The 14,654-nt window shown below is 44.1% G+C and overlaps 1 protein-coding gene across 3 annotated transcripts in view; it reads left to right on the forward strand.

Moving 5' to 3' along the window:
- EDRF1 (erythroid differentiation regulatory factor 1) overlaps nt 1-14,654 on the forward strand; it is a 40,079-nt gene that overhangs the window by 15,592 nt on the left and 9,833 nt on the right. For all 3 annotated transcript variants that reach the window (XR_008424980.1, XM_019424650.2, XM_019424651.2), the window contains 10 exons: nt 1,703-1,774; nt 1,960-2,110; nt 4,121-4,309; nt 4,638-4,838; nt 6,231-6,449; nt 8,561-8,784; nt 10,721-10,879; nt 11,028-11,177; nt 12,482-12,635; nt 14,081-14,196. Coding sequence is in view for 2 of the 3 variants with exons in the window: in XM_019424650.2 (XP_019280195.2) it covers nt 1,703-1,774; nt 1,960-2,110; nt 4,121-4,309; nt 4,638-4,838; nt 6,231-6,449; nt 8,561-8,784; nt 10,721-10,879; nt 11,028-11,177; nt 12,482-12,635; nt 14,081-14,196 (1,635 nt within the window). In the remaining variant the exon portion in view is untranslated. The remainder of the gene's footprint in view (nt 1-1,702; nt 1,775-1,959; nt 2,111-4,120; nt 4,310-4,637; nt 4,839-6,230; nt 6,450-8,560; nt 8,785-10,720; nt 10,880-11,027; nt 11,178-12,481; nt 12,636-14,080; nt 14,197-14,654) is intronic.

Below are 14,654 nucleotides of genomic sequence, written 5' to 3' on the forward strand. Positions count from 1 at the left end.
CTCAGTGACTGGGCCATGTCAACTAGGTTGGACGTATCTCTGTCCTGGTCAAGGTCAGATAGACCCTAACAACTTCCCACCCTTGGATTTCTGGTGATGTAGATTGCATTGACTATTCTTCTACCATCAGTCTTTCTCCAGACATTAGAATGAAGTTTCTGTTTCTGAATCATAACTACCTTCCAGTCCACCCTGTGATCAGATCCAAGTCAGCCTTAAAAGACACTGGCTATTCGCTGAACTGAGTTATGGTCCTATTTACAAGTCATCTCTTAACGTAAGCTCAGAGTTTAAACTTTCAGGTGGAAACTTTATATCCGGGGAAGCTTTTAGAGGACCTCGCTGTCCCCATAAAACATTGCCTAGCTTTTTGACTTCCTGCACTCTCCCTCTCCTTTACCTTCCCCTCACCGCCTTTTTTCCTGCCTCGAGCTCGTCATGATCATGCCCAGTGGAGGCATCTGCCGTTGCTTGTGCTCAGCACGTCCCGGAAGTTTGCGTGGTTGCCTTTCTCTAAGCCTTAAATCCTCATGAAAGTGTCGCTCCTTTCAGAGACCTAGACCACTCTGGCTAAAACCATGCTGTATTTTTCTGTCCTTCATGGAGGTAGTGATCTGTCCCTGAGGTTTGTGTTTGTTTTCCTTTCACTAAAACAGAAGCTCCCTGTAGGTATGGACATTCTTGTGTCACCTGTGTCTAGAACACATAATAGGTGCTCCGTAAATACTTGATTAAATGACTGTGGGAAAAGTTACTGTCCATCCGAGTTTTCGTGCACTTTCAGCTTGAACTCCACAGTAGAATTGAAAAAACTGTTTTCTCTGATTGTAAACAGAACTTCTGCAATCAATAATTGAATGTATTTGGGGAACTGCGTTGTAAAGACCCTGGATTTATGGGTCTTTTAATTAAAAGATTTTAAGTAGGTGATAATTAAAGACGTAGTGATAGGTTAGTTGACTTTTTTTTTATACATAGACCGTGATTTTTATTGCTATCCGAGGCACTCAAAAATATAGTCATGGTATTCCTGTAAATGTGTCTTTAGTGAGCCTTGCCTTATAAAACATGCTGTTTGAAGTACAGTCAGCATGGCTTCCACACCTCCGTTTCAGCCTCCTGTGTCTGTGGACAGATTACTTCACATCTGTGCTCGCTGTAAAATGAGAACAGTGATTCCAGCCTTGCAGGAGTCCCCAAAAGTGACCTGCCTCACAGAGGCCCCTACACATACTATCACTTAGTAGATGTAGGGCGTTAACTGGTTCTGCTCCTACTTAAGCACATAAATTATACGCCGAGACCACTGGCGATCCTCGTTAACTTATTGCCAAATTGGGGTACTGTTAACTGCGTGTTGCCAAGTAGCCGTGCTGACCGGGGGCCACATTGCCCTCTGAGATGGGGTACGCGTTTACCTAAAACATTACGTTCTTGCTGTGTCGTAACAGAATTATGTTTAAAACTTTAAGAATTGAAAGTCACATACGCTTGGGAAGATCTTTTCATCAGGCAAGATTTTTGTTGATGCTTGTATCAATTTAATGTGCGGTTAAGGCGGTACGTTACCTCACGAAGCTGAATGCGTAAGCAAATGTTGAAGTTATTGACGTGTGGAGTTTTAGTAATTCCCAGGAGCCGAGAGCTGTGGAGTTTGTCATGGGGGCGGCCTACTAATCACTTGAAATGTCTGTTTCTGAAGCCCAGTTGCACCTTTCCGGTTTGCCATGACACCGAGGAGCGCTGTAGACTTGTGCTCAGCTATGTTCTGGAGGTAGGCCTTCGTTCAGTCTTCACTGTTTCGGTGAACTTGCACTTGGTATGCACATGGCACTTGTTTGTTGGTGACTAAAGTCTATTTTCAGAGTGTAAATTTTCCTACATGTGTTCAGTGCCTTGTATCTCGTTTACGGTTGACCTTCCGTTATGTGTGTGATAACTGTTTCTCCTTGCTTAAAGGGGCTAAAATCTGTGGATAGCAGCATTAAAAAAGAAAGCGATCTTCCTGCAGCTGACCCCAACACCCCGATCCCATTAAAATATGAAGATGAATCCACAAGGGGGGGTCCTGAGGGTCTGGAGAAGCAGATGGCCTTGTTTTTGGACAAAAGTAAGTTGGATTGATGTGCAAATAAGGACTCTTCTATAGAATGGTGTACTAGTCCTTTATCGGTGGCAGACTTCTGTCAATTAAGGCATTCATTGAAAGGAATTCAGGAAAAGGATGCCATGTGAATGGAAAGTAGGGGAAAATACCGTTTCATTCAAAGTATGAAACAGAGGATAATTTTGATCCTTTATAGCTACTCCTAATAAGTTCTCCTTCCCCCTGCAGCAAAGAGCTGATGCCTTCGGCCCAGTAGGGTTCTCCTAAGAAATGACTTCAGTTAAAGCAGCTGAGTGTTGAAGAGCAGACTTAGGAAACAAACTGCCTCGCTTCAAATCTTGGCTTTGCTAGGGCAAGTTCCACTTCTTTGAGCCTTGTTTTCTCTCCAACTGGAGACAGTGGTGCCTGTTTTAAAGGGTTTTATATGGATCAAATGAATTAATACATGTCAAGTGCTTAGAGTCGCGGCACACGTGAGCCCCATAGAGTTGTTGGCTGTTGTTACCCCGTGGTTCTTGAATAAGCCAGAAAGGTCACTTATACGTTGTCTGGTTGGTTCCTCAGGAAAGTCACTTCATGAAGAGCATGTGGACTTTTGAAAAGTCTGTCTTGTTTAAAAAATGTTTTGCAAGCCTGTGTGTATGAAATACCAAGTGCTTTCCTGACTTTTCTTCTCTTCACGAACATAAGTTGTAGGTGGGGAAGTAAATTTATTTCCCTGGCGTTGATGTAGTGCTTGCTGTGTGCCAGGCTTGAGCCCCTCTGCAGTGAGAACACCAGGACTTGAGACATCGCTGCCTTTTTTATGGTATTTTTTTTTTTTTTGAAATGCCTTTTCTTCCTTCCTTTCTCCCCAACTCAGCTGTTGAAAATCCCGTTGATGTATGTTCAAGATCTTTATGCTCCCGTCTAGTCAGAATTGATTCTCTTAACCACTTTGTCCTTGAGCACTTAATTTTGTCTTCTGCTATAGTTAGTTGTGCCGAATGGTTTTCTGCGCGCACACCAATATGGTTGTGAGCGAAAATTGTGTCTTCTTCATCTCTGGTGTTCTCGCAATACCTCAGGTGCAGAAAGTTCATGCGGTAGCAGAGGGAAAAGAAATCCATGCATTAAAAGAAACCATAATAGAGATTGTGCCTTCATTGCTTTGAAAGACTTGTGTCGTTGCTGATCGAAAAAAGAGAATCTTGAGGCTGAGAGACTGGGGAGGGAGGGTTCCTGCAGCCATTTTGTTTTCATCTCTGTACTTGCACTTAATCGATTTTGCTGTGGTTTATGTTAGCAGCCCGTCTGCACCTCTGCTCTGGGAGATCTTCAAGGAAGGAGGCCATACAACAGCATGTCACTGTTTCTGGTGCCTAGGATAGTGCTTGGCACAAAAAATGACCATTTGTTAGATGAAGAAGATAGTAATAGGCTGGACTTTAAGTAAAGAGTGTTCCTGGGAGAGGAAATAGTCCACTGCGGGGGGGGCGGGGGGGGGGGGGTGGAAAAAATAGGCCTCTGTGTAGGCAACAAGCAGTAACTTGACTTTGGCCGATGGGTAGTAGGGGTGGAATACCGCGGAGGAAGACAAAAACGTCCTGTAGGAAGTGGGGCTAAGGCGCATAGACAGGATTTAGTAAGAGGTGAGAAACCATTTCAGTGTTCTAGAACAGGGGTTCCACCGCAATTAAAGTTTGTTTTAGAAGGGTAAACTTTCTGGCCGGTTGGCATGTAGACTGGAGAAAGGACGGGCCAGTCATGAGTTTAGTTACATGTGACCCTGAAAGAGAATGACAGAGTTAACGGCTGCAGGGAGCAGAAAGCCTTCAGAAATCCCAATGAGGGTGCATTGAAACACTGCCATTATACTCTATTGTTAAGTAGTAAAGCACAGTAGTTACCGGTCTTGTTGTAGTTATGCTACCTAAGCCTGGACTGTTTCTGGCAAGAAACAAATTATTTTTTTATGGTGAGACTTAGGTTCAAATAAAACGTGCTGCCTTCTCTCCCCCTCTCCTGTCATAGTGGGCTCCCTTCAGAAGGGTAATTATTCCAGTCAATCTGGAATGATCCCTGGTTCTTGGCAACATAAAATGAAACTCCAGCTGATTCTCAAGTCATCAAAGGCCTATTATGTTTTGTCTGATGCTGCCATGAGTCTTCAGAAATACGGAAGAGCGTTACGATACATTAAATTAGCTTTGCAGAGCCACGGTAAGTCACTGTAAATTAATATGTTTAATAGGCATCGGGAGGGAGAACAGAAAAGGCATCTGAATCACAATGGAATTTCACTCCTGTTTCTGTTGTAAAACTTAATTTTGAAATAACTTTCTGTTCTTGAGTCTGTTACTCAGTATTTTATTTTCTGCTCTGAGTGGTTGATTATCCCTTCCTTTTGACACCTAGGAAGCCATATGTAACGTAAGAAACTTCGGTACAGTGGTACGAAGCTCTCAGCTAGTAATAGATTTTCTTAATATTCATTATGTTAATTTTTCACGCACCAGTGTCTTTTCTCTTTGCCGTCCTTTCTGCCTAGATACTTACTGCTGCCTCTGCACCAATATGCTTTCTGAAGTGCTGCTGTTTCTTTCTCAATATTTGACGCTCTGCGGTGATATCCAACTAATGCTGGCCCAGAACGCAAACAACAGAGCCGCACATCTTGAGGAGTTTAATTATCAAACAAAAGAAGACCAGGAGATCCTGCACAGCCTCCACAGGGAGTCCCCGTGTCAAGGTGCGTCGGCCAGGCCTGTGACGCGCACCGACCGGGGTGTGTCCGGAGAAGTGGCGGGAACGTTAGCGTTCCAATATTGCAGTTCTGTTGTTCTGCTCTCTTAACTTTAAAATCGAGTGTGATTCCGTGTGTATTTGTGCGTAAAGTGGTTTCGAAATCGTTCTAGTTGTAAAATTGGAAATTCTCAAATAACGATAAAATAAGCTCTAAGTCAGCTGTGTTGACCTTTTACTCCTCTTTCCGTCCAGGTTTTTCTAGGTGACCTTGCAGTCCACTAACCAAGCCGTGATTTTCTTTTGAAAAGGAATTAACAGTTGGAAAAAGTGAATGAATTACCTTCTGAATGATTTCCAGGGGCTCAGATACAGAGATCATTTTTTAAACTTCGTTCATAGCTGACTATCTTAGGGAATATATATATATTTCTTCTGGAGTTGTGAGATATTAAAGCTCTGAAATCGGAGTATTATTCCTAGTGGCTCTATCCCTGCCTCTTTCGGTACAGTCGTCAGCACACTGCAGTTAGGGCAGTAAGTGAGCCAAGAGATCAGTCCTTTTACTTACCATGGAATTGTCTTCTTTTGCTCCTGAAATGTTTATTACCTGATACCCACCTCCCAAAAACTTTTGGACATGTAATATCTAGAGAAGTACACTGGGGAGAAATGTAGTATTTCATTTTTTTGCCCTCTCTCTTCCCCTTCTTTCCTTCTGAGTTTCTCAAATGATCATTTTATTTTCATAGACACAGTGAGAAAACCTTCAGTGTGTTTTTACCACTCCCATCAAATTAATTTCATTGAAAACACTTGTTTGTGAGCGTGGCATTCTCTCATGTTCCAGTGTTAACGGCAGTAGCACTCCCTTTTCCCTTCTTGAATGTTGAGCCCTGCACTTAAGTCTATTCCATTCCCACTCCATAGCATGTTTAAGTCTTTGAGCTCAAGTCTTTGAGCTAGTAGCTTCTTCAATGAGTTAAACTTACATCGCAAGCCATAATGTACTTAAATAGCCTCTGGTAGCAATCAGCTTTATTTCAAGAACTATTTCCATTGATTAAAAAGAAAAAAAAAAGATTTACTCTGTATCCACAAACTTTAGGCTTGTACCAGTAAGCAGGTGTACTTGGTAAAATCCAGGTCTTGGGAAGTTTTTGGTATTTTTAGGAAAATATTTCTTATTCAAACATTAATATCCCAGGAAAATATGTTTTTTTAAATAAAGGATCTTTCCTTTGAAACTTAATTTTAGTTGCATTGATTGAATCTTAGGTTTATACAGTATTAGATTTATTTTGTGGTCTTAAAAATGTGAGATTATGTAGATACTAAGGAAGAAGGGTTCATGTGACTCACGGTGATTTTTTTTTTTTTTTTTTTTTTTTTTTTTAAGGATTTGCATGGGCAACTGATTTGTCTACAGACTTAGAGAGTCAGCTTTCAGTTAGTTGTAAGTGTTATGAAGCTGCTAATGAAATCTTGCAATTTAGTGACTTAAAAAGCCAAAACCCAGAACACTATGTACAAGTATTGAAGAGAATGGGTAATATCAGAAATGAAATCGGTGTGTTTTACATGAATCAGGCAGCTGCACTGCAGAGTGAGAGAGTAGGTGAGTATCTCTTTGGAGTCCTCTTTATTGCCTATTCTGGTAGAAAATCATGCTGGTTTTGTGGTTTCGGCAAAGACCTGTGGCATTTGATTTTGTGTATAAAGGGGTGCTCTCTTAAAGAATCTTTTATTCTGAAGTTCTCGAGAAATAAAAAGCCATTGCCCTTTGAGAGTCCTCATTTCCATGTCCTCCTTTCTGCATCTGATCCGTTCAAAAGTGAAGCGCACAACCAGCCGGTGCTAGGCTCTCCCCTGGGTATGCAACTGAAACCTAGTTTCTCTTCCGTGTCAGGAAGCCAGATGGAAATGTAAATCTTTGGAAAATGCCATGAGCACAAGTGCAGTCCAGAAGAGTGGGGACGGAGGTTCGTTGAAGGTGTGAGGTTCTTGGAGGGCTTTTGGGGAGAAGGTGTGGTTCGAGCAGGTTGGTACGTGATACACAGGATGTCGGCAGGCAGATACGGGAAAGGGGGTGCTGTCCACACTGAGTAGGCAGCCTAGAGAAGGAGCCAGAGGTGGCGCGGTCCAGTGGGTGGTGAGAGTAACGCGGGGGCCTTGTGTGATTCAGGCACAGGCTAGTGGATTCAGCTGGGCCCACACCGAGTTTGAGATACCAGCGGACATGTGAGCAGAAGGTCTCGCTCAGTTGTTGGTTAGGAACCTGGACTTAGAGCTATTTGGGATAGCAAGGCGCAGGTTGGGGAATCGCTCAGATGGAAGGTGGGGGGATAGTTGGAGCCGTGAGAATGATGGCAGTGTAAAGACTGGACCCGGTGTGAGGAGGCGAAGAGCTGAGAGGAATGAGGACAGCAGGTAATCCGAGAGCGAGAGAGAGTGTGAGTGTGTGTGTGCGCGTGCGTGCGGTGGTCTGTGGCCTGTGCTTGGCACGAGAGATACAGAGGGTCCACGCTTTCTACAGTGTTGCCGTATTGGGAGGTTTGGGTGGCTCAGTTGGTTAAGCGTCCAACTCTTGATTTCAGCTCAGGTCATGACCTCATGGTTCATGAGTTCAAGCCCTGTGTCGCTGTTAGTGCGGAGTCTGTTTGGGATTCCCCCCCCTCCCCCCCCCCCCCCACCGACTTGCACTTGTAAAAATAACTTTAAAATTTTAAAAAGAAAATGTTATTATATATATATTTTTGAATGTTTATTTTGAGAGAGAGCTAGCAGGGGGAGAGGGGCAGAGAGAGAGGGAAAGAGAATCCTAAGTGGGCTCCCGGCTGTCCGTGCAGAGCTGACACAGGGCTTATCCCGGGAGCCGTAAGATCATGACCCGAGCCGAAATCAGCAGCCTTAACTGATCGAGCCACCCAGGAACCCACATGCGTATTTTTGATTGAGAAGTAAGAACCTGTGCTTTTAAGGTGCGTTTGGAGGAGGAAGTTGGTGGTGAAGGAGCATCAAAGCGATAGAAACCTAGGAGGGTTGGATACAACACAGATTCCACCTAACTCCATGGGACCATGTGTTTTGAATCTTCATAACATCGTGCTTTGTCAGATAATTTTATTGGCTTGTTTTATTAGTTAAGAGTGAAGAAGGGCCACGTTTTCATATTGTATTTGTCTGCTCAGGCTGCCATAACAAAATAGCATAGATTGGGTGGCTTAAACAACAGAAATTGTATTTCTCACAAGCTGGAAGCTGGAAGTTCATTATCAAGGTGCCAGCAAGGTTGGGTTTTTCTGAGGCCCCTCTCTGTGGCCTGCAGATGGCCACCTTTTAGCCATGTCCTTAGTTGGTCTCTCTGTGCAAGCCCTGGTGTCTGTCTCTCCTCGAACACCACCAGTCATGTTGGATTAGGGCCCATCCTATCCTCCTCGAGCTGTAGTTGCCTCTTTAAAGGCCCCGTCTCCCAATACAGCCACACTGGGGGGTAGGGCCTCACCGTGAATTTGAGGCGAGTGAGGACAATGATAGCAGCTCAGCAGCTTGCCGTGGTGACTCTGCTTGGCCGCTTCCTTAGCCGTCCTGTCCCTGCCCTCCTCCCCTCCTCCCCTCCTCCCCTCCTCCCCTCCTCCCCTCCTCCCCTCGTCCCCTCGTCCTTCCCTGGGATACACGGGGTTTACACTGATGTCCGCTTACGTGTGGTTTTTTCTTTTTTGTGTGAAGTGAGCAAGAGTGTGTCTACTGCGGAGCAGCAGCTGTGGAAAAAAAGCTTTTCTTGTTTTGAAAAAGGAATCCACAACTTTGAGTCAATCGATGATGCTACAAACGCTGCCCTTTTGTTGTGTAACACGGGGAGACTCATGCGAATTTGTGCGCAGGCGCACTGCGGTGCCGGTGATGAATTTAAGCGGGAGTTTTCACCGGAAGAAGGCTTGTATTATAATAAGGTAACACACCTGCTTCCATGTCGGACGTCATCCACTTCCGCCGAATCGGCCCTCAGCTTTGCCGTGGCTCCAGGAAAATACCATACATCTAACGAGAGCTGTGGCGATGGTGTGTGACGAGACAGTTACAAGGCTTAGAAACCGACCCTAGGATGTGGAGAATTGAGTATAGAAGCTGGCGTGTTGAAAAGACGATCAGTGGGTTGTGTTGGCATAACCAGAGAAGACATCAGGGGGCAGGCGGGGTAAAGGCTGACATGAAGGGAAACTGGGAAAGTGCCAGGAGAAGATGAAGGAAGAGCCTTTGGGATGGGACGGGACGGGACTTGCCTCGCACGATACAATAAGTAGGAAACAGAGTAAACGATGGACCTGTGTAAAAAGAATGGTTTTTAAATGTATAACAGAAAGCAAAATTGAAAAGCACACCACAGTCTCGTGAAAATATTTGTAACCTATGACAGGTCAGAGGTTAATAAACCCTTCATATATAGGGAAGAGTTAAAAACCGTCGAAAATAGGGGCGCCTGACCGGCTAAGTCGGTAAAGCACGCTACTCTCGATGTTGGGGCTGTGAGTTCGAGCCCCACATTGGGCATGGTACTTACTTCAAAAATAAGATAATCATTGAGAATAAACGGCCCCAATAGAAAAAAAAGGCAAATAATCTTGAACAAAAAATTGGTGCACGTTAAAAAAAAATGGTTAAGATGTAAGAAATTTCAAATTTTACATTTTTATGAAATTTAAAAATTGAGTTTCTTTTGTCTATCAAATTACCTGCAGCGTAGGAGAGGGGGAAGGAACAGGCGCGCTCCCTTAACAAGTACTTCAGAGCTCTCGGAGCATGCTAGTGAAGCATGGTCACGGCATGCGAGGTTGTAAAGGGAAAGTGACTGTGTTTCAGGGGTTTTTTCCCACTTTACAGATACACAGAGAGTAGATAGTTACAAGACATGTAGAAATTATTGCCGGGCGGTGGAATTAAATGTGATTTTATTTGCTTAAATGTAATGGGCATGCCTTTCAGGCAGGGGGCGTGGGGGGTTGCTTTTTTATAGTCAGGTAGCAGCGATTTTTTTATCCTTAGACTCTTCTAGTTATTTTTTTTCTCGTTTACTAGTTATACAAACAAATTTTCGTTTAAGAAGGAGAAAAACGAGGGGCACCTGGGTGGCTTAGCCGGTTGAGCGTCCGACTTCAGCTCAGGTCATAATCTCTTGGTTCGGGAGTTCGAGCCCCGTCGGGCCCTGTGCTGACAGCTCAGAGCCTGGAGCCTGCTTCCGGTTTTGTGTCTCCCCCTCTCTGCCCCTCCCCTGCTCATGCTCTGTCTCTCTCTCTCTTTCTGTCTCGAAAATACACAAATGTTTAAAAAAAAAAAAACTATAAAAAAAAAAAGAAAAACCAAAGGAAGAAAATGCATCCTCATGCATGAGCAGAAGTCAGAAAGCACCAAGGCTTAGGGACTTGCCATGGAAACGTGGACTGGCGTGCGGTCAGCCACTTTAAGTAGCTTTTCTTCAGTGAAACCGTTTCATAGATCGTTTGTTCCTTTCATAATATTGCCCTTCTGTAAATTGTCCCCAGATCAAATCAACATCTGGGTGACTTAAAAGGATGTTTTATTTGATTTAATTTTTTAAATTTTTTTTTTTTTTAACGCTTATTTATTTTTGAGACCGAGAGAGACAGAGCATGAATGGGGGAGGGTCAGAGAGAGGGAGACACAGAATCTGAAACAGGCTCCAGGCCCCGAGCTGTCAGCACCGAGCCCGACGCGGGGCTCGAACTCACGGACCGCGAGATCGTGACCTGAGCCGAAGTCGGACGCTTAACCGACTGAGCCACCCAGGCGCCCCAAGGATGTTTTATTTTTAGTATGCTGTTGGCATAGATTTAAACTGAGTGAGAACTGTGTCTTTCCCTCCCCGCACAGGCTGTTGATTACTATTTGAAAGCTCTAAGGTCCCTGGGAACGCGAGACATACACCCAGCCGTCTGGGATTCAGTGAATTGGGAATTGTCCACTACTTACTTTACTATGGCAACTCTGCAGCAAGACTACGCGCCATTATCTAGAAAAGCTCAAGAGCAGGTAATAATATTTGCTGGGCTAGAAAAGGAGTCTGCAACTTTCAGCCTTTAACAGATACTGAACATATTTTCCTTAACAAGCAGTATTTAAATACTTTTAAGATTATAGGCTTGTCATCGTTTTCTCCTCCCCCTTAAAAAAACCCCAGATTGAAAAAGAAGTCAGTGAGGCTATGATGAAGTCCCTGAAACACTGTGATGTGGACTCGGTGTCTGCTCGACAGCCTCTTTGTCAGTATCGAGCTGCGACCATCCATCACAGGCTGGCGTCCATGTACCACAGTTGTCTGAGAAATCAGGTACTGCCTTTCCGACCTCAGTTCGATGCCAAGTCCATTTACAAGCGTTCTGGCTGTTGGTCTTCCGTCTCAGTGTGTGTTTGTAATGCCGCGTGTTCTGTTAGCTGCCTTCGAATAATTTGGAGCGTAGGTAATTTTTCCCTCTCGCCTGCGCTGCGTTTTTTCCTCTTACAAGTTGAGTGGGTATTAGTTGACCCAGTTAGGTCCCCTCTGTGTGCTCCCCCTCCCTGCTGAGTCTCCCTCCACACCCACCCAGAGTAACTGCCGTCCTGGACTTTTCCGTCATGTACCCTGTTGGACCACTTAAAACAGTGTGTTTACGTTTTACCTGGTTGTGAACTTTATAGATCAGATCATACCGTACACAGTCTTCTGTGGTTTATTTGCCTTTCCCTGGACGTCGTGTTAGTGACATTCCTCCCGGTCAGTGCATTTTCTAGTTCAGTAGCGCTCATTTAATGACTGTACCACAGTTTGTTTATCCTCTCTGTGATTCCTGAACTTTTGGGGCCTTTCAGTTTGAGGCTATTAGGAATAATCTGTGATTGTTAATTATTTATTATTTTTCATTAATTATTGATAGCTGTGAACAGCCTGGTACATGAATCCCGGTACTCAGATGCATGTGTGTCTTAAGAATCCGTTGCAGCCCAGGTTGATGGTGCATTCCTCCAGAGAGGTTGTGTGGCTTCTACCAGGAATCTTGTGTTGGAAGATTCTCAGGGATGTTTTTTGTTTGGTTGTTTCCCCTCCCCCCCCCCCCCTTTTTTAAAATTTGTTTGTTTTGGTTTTTTTGCTCAGGACCAAGATAATTTGTCTTGCAGTCCCTTGGGCATAGGCTGCGTTCTGGGTACCCTCAGCCTGAGAATATTGTCCTTTTGAGGTCCAGCTTAACCACAGAGGATTTCTCTTCATGTTCCACTGCCCCTGGACTCTCTAGCCCTTGTCCCGGGAGGTCCTAATCAAAATTCAGGCGTGTCCAGGTGGCCTGATATCCCCAAGGCAGAAGCAAGCCTTAGCGTTCCAAGACCATGCGATGGGGAAAGAATTTTCTTTTCAGCACATGGTGCTAGCACAGCTGGATGTCCACATGCCAGAAGAATGCACTTGGACTCCTACCTCACATCATATACAAAAATAAACCAAAAGCGAATTAAACACCTAAACGTAAGAGCTAATACTGTTGAAGACTTCTAGAGAAACAACACTAATGTTTAGTGATCCAGAGACTTAGTTAAGTAGTTATTGTGCAATAACAAATACTGTGAAATAACTCCTGGCTTAGGATTTGTTTTTGATTCTAGGTTGGTGATGAACATCTTAGGAAGCAGCACCGGGTGCTCGCAGATCTTCATTATAGCAAAGCTGTTAAGCTTTTTCAGCTTCTGAAAGATGCTCCTTGTGAACTCCTTAGAGTGCAGTTAGAAAGAGTGGCGTTTGCGGAGTTTCAGATGACCAGTAAGTCTTACGTTTTCATTTCTCATGTTTGTGGGCATCGACTTAGTGTGGGATCCTCTTAGAGTGAGGCAGACCCGGAGATCTCTCTTGATGATAAATAACGTTTTCTTTTTAATTTGCCATAGTTGATGACTTTGGGTAGGGGCTAGAAGTCTCTACACTTTTTGAAGTTTAGAAAATGGATTTGATTACATTCAGTGACCTATTTATTTCATAGAAATAGTGAAACGTAGCCCCCGCTCCCTTATTTGAAAAAATGGGGCAAGTCAGTTGAGACCATCAGAGATTAAATCATCACGAACGACTTAGGAAGGGAGAAGCGGTGGTAACGGAGCGGTGAACCCCTTGAAACACGGTGGGTACGGGCAGCGGTGGATTGTGGCAGCAGAACCGTAGGCCCGCGCAGGGCACAGATCCGTGGGAAGGGAAGGGCTGGACGAAAGCGAGCGTGCCCGCTCTGTCCGGGCTCAGCCACAGCAGGGAGCAAGCTGCTGCCGCACACAGAGGGTGTTTGCCCGCGTTCTCTCACTCGCGCCCACCTGCTCCCTTGTGCAGAGGGGTCCCTGGAGACCTAGCTCTTGTGCGGTAGAGACACACGTTCATTTGAAGTATGGCTGCTCATTTGGTTTTCTTTCAGTTGTTTTCTTGTATAAAATTAAAACAAACGTGCTACTTACCCACGTGGAGGACTCTTCCAGGGGAGTGTCCCCCGAAGGATGCACAAGGAAGTCGAGGCACTGCGGGCGGGGCGCGGGTGGCCGGGAGGAAGTCTCTCACCGGGCTGTGATTTAGACTTGGCGCATCTGTGAAAGCATGGCCTGTTCAAAGCCGGTTTTAAAAATCCTGTTTACTGAGAGTACGTCTGTTAACATTTTGCCATCCTACGGCAGGATTAACCGCCACACTCTCTGGGAGTGGGTTTTGGGTGACCTTTCTTGATTTACATCTTTGAATTTTCTGCCATGTTTGAATTCCTTCGAGAGAGCAGGCATCATTTTCATAAAAACAGTAGATAGTGGGAACAAATTTGCTGAGAGAGGATAAGTATGGTTAATTTCCCTTTAAAAATTGAGTACCAAAAAAAAAAATATATATATATATATAGAGAGAGAGAGAGAGAGAGAGAGAGCGCGCGCGCGAGGGAGAGAGAGAGAGAGAATAGAATAGAAACATTTGCTTCCAGCTGGTTTCTTTGCCTTAACACTCAGGTCTTTCAGGGAGGTTGGGTTGTCACCCTCACAGAACCAAATGGTGTATCAGGGAGACCGTTGTGATTTTTGCTTTGTCCAGGGATAATTACTAAAAGCTGGATTGAGAAAACCTGTTGAGATTCTCATGAGCTACCTTTACGGGATTCGAAAATCAATGTTCAGTAATACATTGACATTGGAATGGTTTCTAGACTTATATTGAAAGGGATGATCATTTTGTGCTTCATACTGTAGGTCAGAATAGCAACGTTGGAAAATTGAAAACACTATCTGGGGCTCTTGATATAATGGTGAGAACTAAACACGCATTCCAACTCATCAGAAAGGAGCTTGTAGAGGAATTTGACCAGGTAAATGGAGAAATATTTATCTTTGGTTTTTGTGTGCCTTAAGCTAAATGGTGAATGTATATAGTGGGCGTATGGTGGGGGTGAGGTATGTATATTGTGTGTGTATATGCATATATAAATGTATGCATACATATGTGCTTTGCATAAAAACACATTAACAGTGATGTATTATATTTTCTTGGTGGAATTATTAAACTCTTTAAGTTGGAACTATAGCTTTATGTTAAATACTTTTTTCTTTAACCACGTAGACCTTAGTAAGGCTCCGATAGTGTAACGTCTCTGTTTTCTTTTATGGTTTGTGTGTGTGTGTGTCTTTTTTATCATTGTTCTGGTTTTGTTTTGTTTTGTTTTTTTAAAGGAAGTTACTGGTTGTTGGGTTTTTTTTTAAGTTTTTTTTTGAGAGAGAGAGCAAGTGCCAGAGGGGCAGGGAGAGAGTGAATTCAGAGCATCCCGAT

Source organism: Panthera pardus, unplaced genomic scaffold (genome assembly GCF_024362965.1).
Source record: "Panthera pardus isolate Hobbes unplaced genomic scaffold, ASM2436296v1 HiC_scaffold_22, whole genome shotgun sequence".
NCBI lineage: Eukaryota > Metazoa > Chordata > Mammalia > Carnivora > Felidae > Panthera > Panthera pardus.